General features: G+C 46.4%; 1 protein-coding gene across 1 annotated transcript in view; it reads left to right on the top strand.

The window, feature by feature from the left end:
* The window catches only part of WWOX (WW domain containing oxidoreductase), a 951,312-nt gene that overhangs the window by 36,867 nt on the left and 901,488 nt on the right, over positions 1-12,957 (top strand). Inside the window, exon 5 of the mRNA XM_077754050.1 lies at positions 10,873-10,979. Coding sequence (XP_077610176.1) covers positions 10,873-10,979 — 107 coding nt within the window. The remainder of the gene's footprint in view (positions 1-10,872; positions 10,980-12,957) is intronic.

Genomic DNA, 12,957 nt, shown 5'->3' on the forward strand with positions numbered 1-12,957 from the left:
CATTCATGCCAAGCAGGTGCCAGATCGCAGCTGATGGTTAGATTACACATTTACTGAGAGGTAGAGTTTTAATGTTTTTTTTTTTCCATTTGTTTATTTTTAAAATTTATTTCTGAGAGAGAGAGAGGGAGCGAGAGCGTGAGTAGGGGAGGGTCAGAGAGAGAGACACACAGAATTCGAAGCAGGCTCCAGGCTCTGAGCTGTCAGAACAGAGCCCGACGTGGGGCTCGAACCCATGAACCGTGAGATCATGACCTGAGCCGAAGTTGGCTGCCCAACTGAGCCACCCAGGCGCCCCCTGAGAGGTATTTTAAAATTAGTGTGTTTCACTAATCCCTCATCATGTGCCCTGAAACAAAGTGTTGTCAAACTAAAAACTCCTTCCCCTTTCCCCCTTGTGGGCGGGTCTGATTTTGTTTAAGGAGGCCTCAGCTTAAAAAGTAGTGGAGAAACAGAAAATTTCTCTTAGAAATTATACGTCCCCCGGGGACCCCGGCACTGTAATTACCAAGCACATTATCAAAAAGGTAAGTGTCAAACTGGTAATGGTCCTTTGTGCTTTGTTTCGCGCAGCCTGGCTTGTGGAAGGCAGTGAAGACTTTTGCATACTTCCTCCTCTGGAAGCCAGCGTTGCTGGAACCTTCTGCGCAGGGTGGCTGTGGACTGTGTGACTGTTGCAGGAGGACTGAGCGGAAGTAGCAACTTAGTTTAAGAAAAAAAATTTTTTCCAAGTCAAAATGAGGTAGTATCAATATTTGTGTTTACAAAAAGCAAAGGAACAGGGGCACCTGAGTGGCTCAGTTGGTTAGGCATCCGACTTTAACTCAGGTCATGGTCTCACGGTTCGTGGGTTCGAACCCCGCGTCAGGCTCTGTGCTGACGTCTCCCTCTCTTGTGTCTCCCTCTCTCTCTGCCTCTCCCCTGCTTGCACTCTGCCTTTCTTTCTCTCAAAATAAATAAAACATTAAAAAACAAAACAGAGGAGCAATGCAAATACACACACACACACACACACACACACAGCCAAGCCACTGTTAGATTTTGCAAAACTTAAAAAAAGCGATTCTATTAAAGATTCTAAGATGCTCTGGGTTATATAGATTACCAGGGGTACTTTTTCTTTAATGACTACAAGGTAAAGGATTATTCTTTAATTAGGTGTTTTTTGCATTAAATTCGCTCTGCTCTAAAGTGCTGCATGTTTTATCTCCTTATTGCACATTTTGAGCAAATCTCTCTCTCATTTTGGTGATTGCTCCCTAATGCATCCCAGCAAACGTCCAGTTACTGGTTTTGTTTCCGCATAAGCGGAAGCTGCAGGAGAAGCTGGCTGACTGTAGCACAGGCCATGGACACAGAGAGCACAGTTAGTGCTCTGGCATCTAGATGCATCTAGCTTCAGCAGCGGAATCTTGGTCAGACTCCTGAGAAGTTACATCTTACAAAGTTATAAGCGGTGGAGAATGAAAGTCAATTTGGACGCTTCTAAAGTGAGCCTCAAAAAAGTGCTGAATTTTCCCAGTGTGGTGTTCTGAGCTACTCCAAATGACTTTGGGAGCATAAAGAATTTAATCTTTCAAGAGGCGAAGTAATATACCACTTTTCAGAAGGTGAGAGTCAAGGTCGATCTGAAATAAAAAAAAAAAGTGGGGGGGCGCTTGCATTAGAAAGCAGCTGCATTGCTCACACTGGAGATGTGGGCTTGGGGAAGGCTTTTCATTTCTGGAAGCTCTCAGTGGAATGGAGAAGTTGTTTCTTATTTCAAACAATCCCTTCCTAACCGCTTCTTAATTGACAAGAGTGGAAAATGCCTTGGGAGATAGGCTGGTCGTGGCCTCATCGGTTGCTGCGAAAGTAAAAGAAAGGAGTCTTTTTCTGGACAAGTGCGTTGCGGGACCTCGCGGCCTCCCTGTTTGCTCTGCAGCATAAAGAGCCCTGTCTCAGGCAGGCTGGCCGAGGGACGGAGGCCTCCATCCTGAAAGGAAATCCTGGCCCAGCTGTGAAAACAATGAACTCGCTCAGTAACATAATACAGCGCGCTTGCAGATTCTGAGTTGGGCTCTCTCCTCTTGAAGTGGCTATGAATTAATCCATCAAAGTGAAAAAGGCCAAACTTCAGGGTAAACCTTTCCACTTCCAAAAAGCAGAGACACTGTGGTTGTCTTGGTAATAATGCTGTGCGTGTGGCGTTCTGTAAGGAGGGGACACCCTGGGAGGGAGTGTGCGTGCGTGTGCGTGTGCACGTGTGATGTTTTACTTCTAAAAAAAGCGTTGCCTTCAGAAGAGCATACACTTGGTCCAAAATAGTACGTCCTGAGTTTGAGAGATTATATAGGTTTCTACGTCCAATAAGCTGGATTTAAGAGTGGTGTTTTTTTTTTTTTTTTTTTTTTTTTTTTTATTGGGAAGCTTTTATTTTTTGTTTCTTCTATTTGGTCCTGTTTTATTTACCTCCCTAAGGATCTGGCCTGCATTTATAAAAGTGCCATATGTACACTTTGTCAAAAAACCCGGCATGGCACCACTTTCTTCCTGAGACGGGGATGGGGGTGAGGGTGGGCAGAGGTCTTTGTCTTTGGCCTTAGTGAAGACAGTCCTCCAGAGTTTGGCACTGAAGCCTTTCAGAAAGGAAAGACAGAGTGGGAGCCTGGCTTGGTCGGGGCTGGGGTGCTAAGACTGTCCCTTGTAAAAGGACTTACCAGTTGAGAGTGTAGAGGCAGGGTCCAGTTAAGTCTGCTCTTGTACATTGTTGACCTTGGAGAATGTGGAGAGAAACGTTATTTCTGCGGATTAGTTGTCCCGTCTCATAGGCCTTGCACAGAGAAATGTTTGTGAAAGCAAAGGATGGTGTTAATTCTGAGCCCTGTGATGAAATATTAAATAAGAGAGAAGGTAATTTGATAATGCATCACAGTTTGGGGACAGATTCCATTAAGTAAGTACGTTTGTGTAATCAAGTAGCTGAAGAGGCCTAAATCCTTTGCCTTGACAAGATGACACAGGAAAGGAATGGGCATTGGTGGTCGGCTGCCGGGACCGAAGCCTGTGGCATGAGGACCGCTTCTCTCCTTCAGAAGGACAGCAATGCTTATTGAGGTTCAGGTTAAATCACACAGATGCCAAAAACGTAAACGTGTCGTCAGGCCACCCGGGATACATGTCAGATTCTGTCAGTCGTGGAAGCGGTGCAGTTAGCGGGCAGTGGGGCAGTGGGTGGCGTGCCCGCTTGGTTTTTCCTGCCCTCAGGGGCCTCCCCCTACTCTGGACCCAGTGCTGAGCCCAGGACCTCTGGGCCCTTTGGTTTTCTCAGAGATGTGATGATGACAGTGGCACTTGGTAGGGTTGCTGTGAAGAGCATCTGAGAATGAGATAATGTGTTTCCCGAAGGTCCTGGCGTGGTGCCCAGCATGAAGAGAGGCTCGCCCCCATGTCCTCCTCCTCACCTTCTTTCTTTGGGCTTCTCTAAAAACCAGGACGCTCAGGAAATACGTCCAGTCTATTCGCTTTCCTTTCTCACTTGCCTTGATTTCTCTGTGGTAAAATTTGCCGGGGCCCATTTGTGATCAGTGAGCCACATTCCGTCGTCACATTTAGCCTCTGACTCTCTCAGGTATACATGCGTGTGTTAAAAGTGGGAATGGCATCTGTGCACATGCATCTTCTAGCCGCCGACCAGAAACTCACGTGCCCAAGTAGTCCGTGTTATGGCATGTTTAAACATGCCCCTCCCCTACTTTTGTGTTTCACCGAGGGGGATCGTATATGTTCTTCTGTAATTTCAAAATTTTTTTTCTTATTAATATACCAGGAAGGGGCATCTGAGTGGCTCAGTTGGTTAAGCGTCTGACTTCGGCTCAGGTCATGATTTCACGGCTTGTGAGTTCGCGCTCTGCATCGGGCTCTGTGCTGACAGCTCAGAGCCTGGACTGCTTCGGATTCTGTGTCTCCCTCTCTCTCTGCCCCTCCCCCACTTTTTATCTTGTCTTGGTCTCTCAAAAATGAATAAAAGTGTTTAAAAAAGTTAAATATAACAGGGAAATGTTTCCTCATCTCTCTATATCTCATTTTACCTCATTCTGTTTGACGACAAAACAGGACTGCCATGTAACTTATTTAACATAATTGATGGGATGTTTAGCTTAGTTCCAGTTTTTTGGGTGTTTCATGCAATGCTAGTTGAACATTCTTCTCCCACATTTGCTCATATGGGCAAGTGTATTTTTAGAAGCTCCTGGATGTGGCATAGCTGGGTGAAAGGGTGTGGCCATGTACAGTTTGATAGATAGAACCCAGTTGCCCCCAAAGATGTTGAGTCATTTTGTTCTTTGTAATTAAAACAATTTTTTTGAGAAGAGAGAGAGCAAGGGAGAGGGACAGAGGGAGAGAGACAGTCTTAAGCAGACCGCACACTCTATGCGGATCCTGACACGGGGCTCAATCCCAAGAGCCTGGGATCATGACCTGAGCTGAAATCAAGAGTTGGACGCTCAACCGACTGAGCCACCCAGGCACCCCAGTGTTGAGTCATTTTGTATCTCACTCTCCTGCCCCCTCCACCATTAATATATGTGGCTGCCTGGTTCCCCCGACCCTGACCTGCATGGAGCATGCTCAGTTTAGCTGTCCTTACAAAGTCTGTCTTCCCTGGGGCTGCCCAGGACCATGTTATTGGACTTTTACCTCTGCAATGCCGACCACGCGGGAATCTGCACGGTCCTGGCCGGTGGGATGAGAACTTACTTAGGCAGCACAAGTCGGCAGCCTGGGGTCAGTCTTGCCTCCTGAGGGATCCTAGACAGTCACTTGGAATTTATTCTATAGTTTTAGAAAATGCATGGCCTCGGTGTTACACTGTCCAAAACACGTGAGTGTAACCTGGCGATATTTCCAGAAGATAGAACACGTGAACTGGCCGTTTCCTGCTGCTGTACCCCTGTCCCTCGAGTTGGCATCTTTCTTTGGTAAACGATTATATTTGAGGCCTGCTTCTGTGACGAGGGCTATTGGCGGGGGACTTGTTGCCGGCTGTCTATACACACGCATTTAAGAGCAGAGCTGATTATGACTTATTTTCCTCTGGAGAGGCCTGTATAGTTTTGTAATTTATTGAGAGTCGGCACTCACAGTTTGTATTTCAGCGAGACTCTTTGGGACTCAGAACTCCGTAATCGTGATGGCCTGGCCGGCAAATGTAAATGCCCAGGTCGCTCTGGTGCCGACACAAGCAGCGGGCTGGGCGATCTAGTCCCTCCATGTGTGGCTCTGGCTGTAGGGTGTTGGTTAACGTGTCTACTGGACCTTCATCCGAAACACCCTCAGAGCGTCCGATTTCAGCATCGTGGTCAACACAGAGTCACCATAATTTCATTTCCACGCATCAGATCTGTTTGGGTCTGTACTTACCGGGAGGATGTAGGGGAGGCTGAAAGCAGTGGTGTGTTAACACAAACATTGTCCCCAGACTAGAATTTTCCCCAAAGCTGACTCTGGGAGAAAGATATCAGGCTCATCTTCTGGCTCTGTATGCTGCGGTAGAGCCCCAGGTGGGGGAGTGGGCAGGTGCTGGAAGGTTCTGCAACTTGTCTATCCGTTCGTTCCTGAAGATTGCTGTAGCGGTATGTTGGGGGGTGGGGATCGCCTCTTTCTGGCCTTTTAATTGTGTGCACTTGCAAGCCACATTTGTCTCCAGCGTTTCTCAATTATAAATTAATAATAACAACCCATTAGAAATTACGGGTGCTGTAAGCCCCAACTCCTTTGGGCATCTTAATAAAAATGATAATTAAAACCATAATTTACAGTAAATGGGGACACTGCCCAAGTAAATCCACAATAGGGAGAAAATGAGAAAACACAAGCCAGAAGGAGCCTTCCTGGTGCCAGAGCCAGAACCGGCCTTGTTCTTTACTCCTGCTTCCTTAGGGTCTTTGTATTTGTGAGGACTGGGTTCTCACCCTGATGTCTTTTGTGCCTGAGGAGTCTGTGACTCTGTCGCCCCCTGTCTGTCCTGCCAGTGAGTCTCACCCGGGGTGGTCACCTGCTCCATGTGCCGCCTCCACCACCGCGCACAGACCCACCCTCCTCCTCCGTATTCACTGCCTGGGTGAACCAGTGGCCACCCTCTTCCGGGGCCAGGCTGGTAATTGTGGAGACGTGGGGTTCTCTCTCCAACTTAGACTCTGGCAGCCATCAGGCTTTGGTGTGATGTTTGCTTCCCAAAGTATTTTCTAATTTTTCCCTTGGCCATTCAGCTTATGAGGATACCTTATCCCTTCCTGGCTGTTCACAAGGCTTTAGTGTCTGCAGCTCACCCACCTTCTGCACGACCACCAGAGGTATCTGAAATGAATAAAATAATAATAATAATTAGTATTATAACCATATAATGTGTATCGCTGTACAATATGTCATCGTATGGTTGTAATGCTAATACTGATTATTATCGTTCGTAGTGCTGCTCTCTGCCACCTGCCAGCACGCCGCGGCTTCTGCTGGCTTGTCAGTGTTTCTTCCACCATATTCCCCCTTCCTCATTCATGCGGGCCCCCTTCTCCAGTCCATGAGCTTGTCTTGGCCTTTCTTGGCTTGACTGGTTCATTTTCATGTCCTCTGGCCCCAGCATGGCTCTTGCCCAGTTTCTGCTACCTCCCAGTGACATTTGGGAAACGCCAGGAAGGCGGGTCACGAAATGCACAGCACAGACCCTAATTCCGGCAGGTCCCCAGGTCGCTCCCCTGCGTTTCCCAGAGCAAAACCGAGTGCTGCCTCCAGGTCTTCCAGGGTGTAGCTGGCGGGTGTCCTGATCTTCTCATGGGACCAGACAGGGTTCCAATAAAATCTTGAGCCAGTCAGTGTGAAGCATTCTTTGAGATGCGACAGTTTGGACATGAAAGTTCTGATTGAGACAGTTTTGTGGCCAGGCTTGCGCATGGTGTCTAGCATGAATCTTACCTGTATAATGTGCATGTGAGCCTTGAATGCCTACAGCAGTCTGGCAGGTAAAGTCGGCAGCGTGGGTGGTGACCTCGGGCAACAGGAGGGCACGAATCCCATCTCTGGCCTGTGGCCGCAGTGGGATTTGGGGCCCCGTCATCAACTTTTTCAGAGAAGGTGGACACCTGCCCTCGGATATATAATCTCCTGGTTTTTTAATGCTGGTGACTAATTCATATTAGGAAGGAAGGGAGGAAAGAAGGAAGGAAGAGAAAGTAGGAAGTAAAACAGGGGAGGAAAGAAAGGAAAGGAGAGGAGGAGGGAGGGAAACAGTGTTTGAGCCAAACGAAAAAGGCTGTGGGTTTGATCCTTTGATCAACAGTTTGTAGCCTCCATTCTAGAGAATGAAATCTAGTGTAAGAAAAGTGAGTATTTAATTTTTTTTGGGGGGGGGAGTGGGTGTTTTCCTTTTTATGGCATTTTAATGTTTATATGCAAAGCTTAAAACGCGACAGCAAGATATTAAACCTTCACGGCCACTTATTTTTCCTGATTGGATCAGATGTAACAAGTGCTAGACGGCGGATGCTGCCCATTGTTCTAAAATGTCTTCTCCTGTTTTCTGTATATTATTAGCTTTAAATATTCTGAACGTACTTGCCACCTCTGTGCAGTTGAGCTGGTTCAATTTAAACATTGTCATCAAGTTAATTTTTTATAAGATGAATCAGGTTATTAAATTTAGTAAACCATTGCCTTCATTATTTTGCACAAACTTTGGCATGGCGCAGGATTGGCTCAGCACTACTACATTTAGCTAATTAAACCGGTCATTAGCCGCGGTATTAGGAGTGTGAGGGATGCTATTCTCATGAGCTTTGCCAGGACTCTAGCAGTAGGTAGCATTATTGACCTTTTTTCCTTTCCTCCTCCTCCTCTTCCTCCTCCTCTTCCTCCTCCTTTTCCTTCTTCTCCTCCTCCTCCCTCTCCCCTCCTCTCTCTTCCTCCTGTTACTATAGCACTCTTACTATAAGAGTGTTAGTGTCCTTCCTGTTAAACCTTCATCTTTTGAAATATCCATGCTTTGGTTTTGGCTCCAAAGGCAATTGTAAAGAATAAGAAGATGGAGCTGGGTCTTGCAGCTTTTAAAAGGTGACCGGCAATGTGTAACCCGTTGCTCAGATAAAAGAAGACGTAGGAGCCAGAGGGTGATTCTCCGCAACACAGGAGCAGACGGCTGGATGGGAACCACAGCCCGGGATTCTGTAAAGCAGAAGACGGTGCAAATGTGCAGTCCCTCTTCCTTTTTGTCATGAGAGATCCTTTGCCATAGGTCATTTTGTCAAGTGAGCTAGCATGGCTTAAGAGGTTTATTTGGAAACATAAATTTGGATAGAAAATGGGCATGCTGTCCCGGCTACATATTGCCAGGCAGTGTCATTCAAAACCGCAGTGAACCCTGTTTTTTTTTTGCAGGTTCTTAATATTTTATTCATTGTTAAAAAGGAAGTCAGAGAGCCGTCAGCATTGTCTGTAACAACTTGGATTATTTTGAAATAGTCCAGAGTTGTAGTCTATTAGCCACCTGTAAGAGGCATTCATTCCTTCGGCAAATATTTATTAAATCCTATTGGGTGTTACTCACATAGGATACAGAGATCAAAAAGGCACAGATCCTAGAGAGTTTACAGTTAACCTGGTGAATTGGATGAATAAAGCCCTGGGGTCGGCCTGGCCCTGCATTGTATCAGTGCTCTCTCAGTCCCTTAAGAATACGATTGCTGGGGCGCCTGGGTGGCTTAGTCGGTGAAGCGTCTGACTTTCGCTCAGGTCATGATCTCGTGGTTCGTGGGTTCGAGCCCCGCGTCGGGCTCTGTGCTGACTGCCAGCTCAGAGCCTGGAGCCTGTTTCAGTCTGTGACTCCCTCTCTCTCTGACCCTCCCCTGCTCATGCTGTCTCTCTCTCTCTCTCCTAGAAATAAATAAAAATATTAAAAAAAAAAAAAAGAAAATGTGATGGAAAATATTTCTGGTAATTGCTCTGACCTGGACATTTCACAGGGACACAGAGTCCACTGTCTTCCACAAGGTCTTCTGGGTGTGTAAAGTCCTGGGAGTGCAAGTGGACTCATTTTGGCCACTTCACGTTCCCTCCATATAGCTGTCAGTATTTCATTAGTCTGATTGATGTAGTACATCCGTTAGCAAGATTTTGTCCTAGGCTGGCCCCCACCCAGTCGTGGAACAGCTGGGCTACAAAACCTGGTGTTTTACTTCTTTCTCTTTTCCCAAATGATGTTAGGTATCCTTTGCCACTGGTGGTAAGTGGTGAAATTGACATCACAGGTCAAAATTAGTAAATTCCAGATCATTGTCTTTTGGCCTCATGGCTTGAGGATATAGCTTCAAGCAACTTCCACTACATACACCAAAGAGGGCACAAACAGATTTAGATGTTAAGTATTTCAGATTTGAAATCCTTTGGGCAGTATGTTAACATCAGGTTCAAAAATAGGAGGTTCTCCTTAGATAACGGTAAGTGAGTATCCGGGAATACGGTACTTGGTTTAACCAAAAAATAGCTCAAGTTATCTCAACAGTCAAGTTCATGTGTGTTCTGGAACTAGTATTCAGACAAATGGAATGCTGGGTCTTGTAGCTAGTTTCTTTAAATTCTGACTGATGTTCGACAGTCAGCTCCTGGGTTTGCTGTTGGGAGCAGATCTAGGAGAGAGTGTTTAATTTTTCAGTCACAATGACTGTGTTCTATTTGATGGGTCATGCAAGTCCGCGAGGAGACACAGGACCGGGGGATTTTGGGAGGAATTGGGAATTAACATTTATTTTCCATCTACTATTGTTAGGTTAGACTCTTAGTGTAAGTTTACTACTTCTCATTTTAAGAAAAGATAGCTGAGTTTCTGATAGGTTAAAAGCATAGCCCACAGCTTATAAATAGCTAGAGCTGGGGTCAACATAAGTGTGTCAAACTCCTGAGGTTGAGTTTTCCACTATGTTGTGCTGGCTTCCCTTGAGAGCTAGTTTATATAAATAGACTGGTCTCCATGAAGATCAGATCTGTGGAAGGTATGAATGGATGGATTTTGCTAGACTCTCTCACATGGCAATCTCAGCGAGGTAATGGTACTCTGATCTTTCACACATATTCACAGTATCTCGGAAACAACAATCTATGGTCATTTGGGCTGGCATTGGCTGAATCTCATTCTTGCCTCCTCCAGTAGGATTGATTCATTTGTGGTTGCGGGCTATGCCGTGTGGTCTTCCTCGCAGCTTACAAAACATGCCACGTCACCCGTAGAGCTGTGGTGTGGTGTACAGGCTCTTACTTGTTCTACATCTTCGCCAACATTTGGTGTGGCCACTTAACATTTTTTTATTTTTTAGAATGTTAATTTATTTTTGAGAGAGAGAGAGAGAAAGAGCGACTTGGGGGGTGGCAAAGAGACTGAACTCTTTGAGGGCAGTGACCATGTCTGAGTCCTTGACATATTCCTTATTCTTTCATTGAGGACAGGATCTGCTCATCATTAGACGGTCGTTAAATGGCAGACTGTGCTCTGATCTCTCCTCTGGTTTGTGCTTCACCTTGGCCTTCACCTTGGGGATGGGGCAGGTTTGCTCAACTTCAACTATGGTGACCCTTTGGCCCAGATGATTCCCCGTTGTGGGGGCTGTCCTGTGCTTTGTGGGGTATTTTGTAGCATTTCTGGACTTTACCCACTAGATGCCAAGAGCACCTCATCCCCCATTGTGATCACTGAAGATGTCTCTTGTCATTTGCAACTGCCTTCCAGGGGACAGATGGCCTCTGGCTGAGAGCCACACGGGTAATGTGTGTGGTGCTCAATAAAAGCTGTTCAGCTGAGTCAGTTTTTGCATTTGTGTTTTCTAATGTTGACTTTCCTTTAAACCATAGGGTTTGAAACTGCCAAGTCTTTTGCTCTCCACGGTGCACATGTGATCCTTGCCTGTAGGAGTGTGACAGCGGCCGACGCAGCTGTGTCACGCATTTTAGGAGAATGGGTAAGCAAGCACTTGACCTTTTTTTTTTAATTGTCAAATACGCACGCCGGGATAAACACATGGAGGTTTTAGTACAGTGCATAAAGTTTATTGCTCTTGGAATAACGTTTTTCTTTATTTTTAAAGTCGTATTCTCTTTGTTTATTTTATGAATGAAAGGGCAAGCAAGCCTGTTATTATCCGCACATTTGTTTATGGTTCATTGTCAATGTCGTCTTCTTTATTAGTCAGAGGTTTGAGAATGTTTACTCATTCAGCTCATTTAGTAAGAAAAATAAAATGTGGTTAACGCCCGTGTATGCAGCTAAGAGTTTGTTATGCTTCTGGTTTGTAAAATTAGAAGGTGGGGGGGGGGGGGCGGGGGGGGTGTNCTTTAACCCTATCTCTGTTTTTCCCTTTTTGCTTTTCTCTCCCTGTGTGGATGTGGGTGTTGCGCACATACACTTAACCAAAGGCCGCAGCAGTCTTGAGGCTGAGGATTCAGTGTATCAAACAGAATAGGGTCCCTGCCCTCCCCTGGGCTTGCCTTCTGCAGGAGAAACAGACCGTAAGGGGTAGTGACGTTTAATATCTAACCCGCTGTCAAGTTGTTACAAACAGTGAAGCACAGTAAACAGAGCGAGGGAGGAGCAGGCGCGGCGTGGACAGTGTGAGGTCGAGCAGTGTGCAGAGAGCCCTCAGAGGCGGTGACGTCTGGTCTGACACTGGATGCAGTAAAGCAGCGGGCTGCGTCTGCGCCAGGGGACGTGTTTTATAAGCAGTGGGAGCAGCATGTGCAAAGGCCTGGGTGTAGGGGCATGCCTGGAGGATTCAGGGTCAGCAGGGAGGCCGGTGTGGCTGGAGCCTAATGGCGGGGGAGGAGGTGAGAGAGGTGCTGCAGGGACCTTGAGTCAGTGAGGAAGAAGACATCAGAGAGGCTGGGCCCAGGTTGGTCATTTCTGTAACAGGATCGCTGGGCTTCAGCGTGAATGTAGACTTCTGTTCCTTCATTTGCTCGTCTTGTATTCATGTACTTACGACGTGGACCCTGTCCTGGGTGCTGTGGTCTGCTGTTAAGGAAACACTGTCTTTATAGAACTTTCGGCCCAGGGTAGACGTGTGATTTAACCAAAGACACGTAAACATCAGTGTAAAGTTGGCATGGCAGTCCTAGGTGCTAGGAAGTATATGTCGTTCTTGGTAGTGGCAAATAGTGTCTGAACGTGGGGCACAGTCAGCGTCCCCGAGAAGGAAGTGACTGAGCTGAGATTTTGGGAAAGATCCCGGGGAGGTTGGAGGAGGTCAGACTGGACAGAGGGTATGGCCTGTGCGGCAGCCCTGGGGGGAGGAGACCCTCGAGTGGCCAGGAGCAGAGCGAGAAGGCTGAGTGACAGTCCTTGCTGAGGCTGCCTTTGTTTCCTGAACGCTGTGGAATAATTCTTGCTGTCTGAGGAAACAGACCATAGTTCCTATAGGAGAACGTGATGTGTTGGGCTTGTGGAGTCTGCTTGGGATTCTCTCTTTCTCCTCTCTCTCTCAGTCTCTCTTTCTTTCTCTCTCTTTCTCTCTGCCCCTCCCTGGTTTGTGCTCTCTCTCAAAAATAAATAAATGAACTTAAAAATAAAAGAATAGAAAGATTAATTGCTGCTTTTTCAGTATATTTCAAATGAAATATTTCCAATTCAGCATATTTCTTTTATTAAAATTTTTTTTAAATGTTTATTTTTGAGAGAGAGAGAGAGAGAGAGGCAGTGTGTGAACAGGGGAGGGGCAGAGAGAGAGGGAGACACAGAATCCAAAGCAGGTCCCAGGCTCTGAGTTAGCTGTCAGCACAGAGCCCGATGTGGAGCTTGAACGCATGAACTGCAAGATAATGACTTGACCTGAAGTCGGACGCTTAACCGACTGAGCCACCCAGGCGCCCCTCAAATTCAGTGTATTTCAAATGAACCCTTGTCTTGAGTTCTGTGGATCGTTTATTTAGAGTTAAATTATAACA

The sequence above is a fragment of the Crocuta crocuta genome, unplaced genomic scaffold, assembly GCF_008692635.1.
Source record: "Crocuta crocuta isolate KB4526 unplaced genomic scaffold, BGI_CrCroc_1.0 scaffold61, whole genome shotgun sequence".
Lineage (NCBI taxonomy): Eukaryota > Metazoa > Chordata > Mammalia > Carnivora > Hyaenidae > Crocuta > Crocuta crocuta.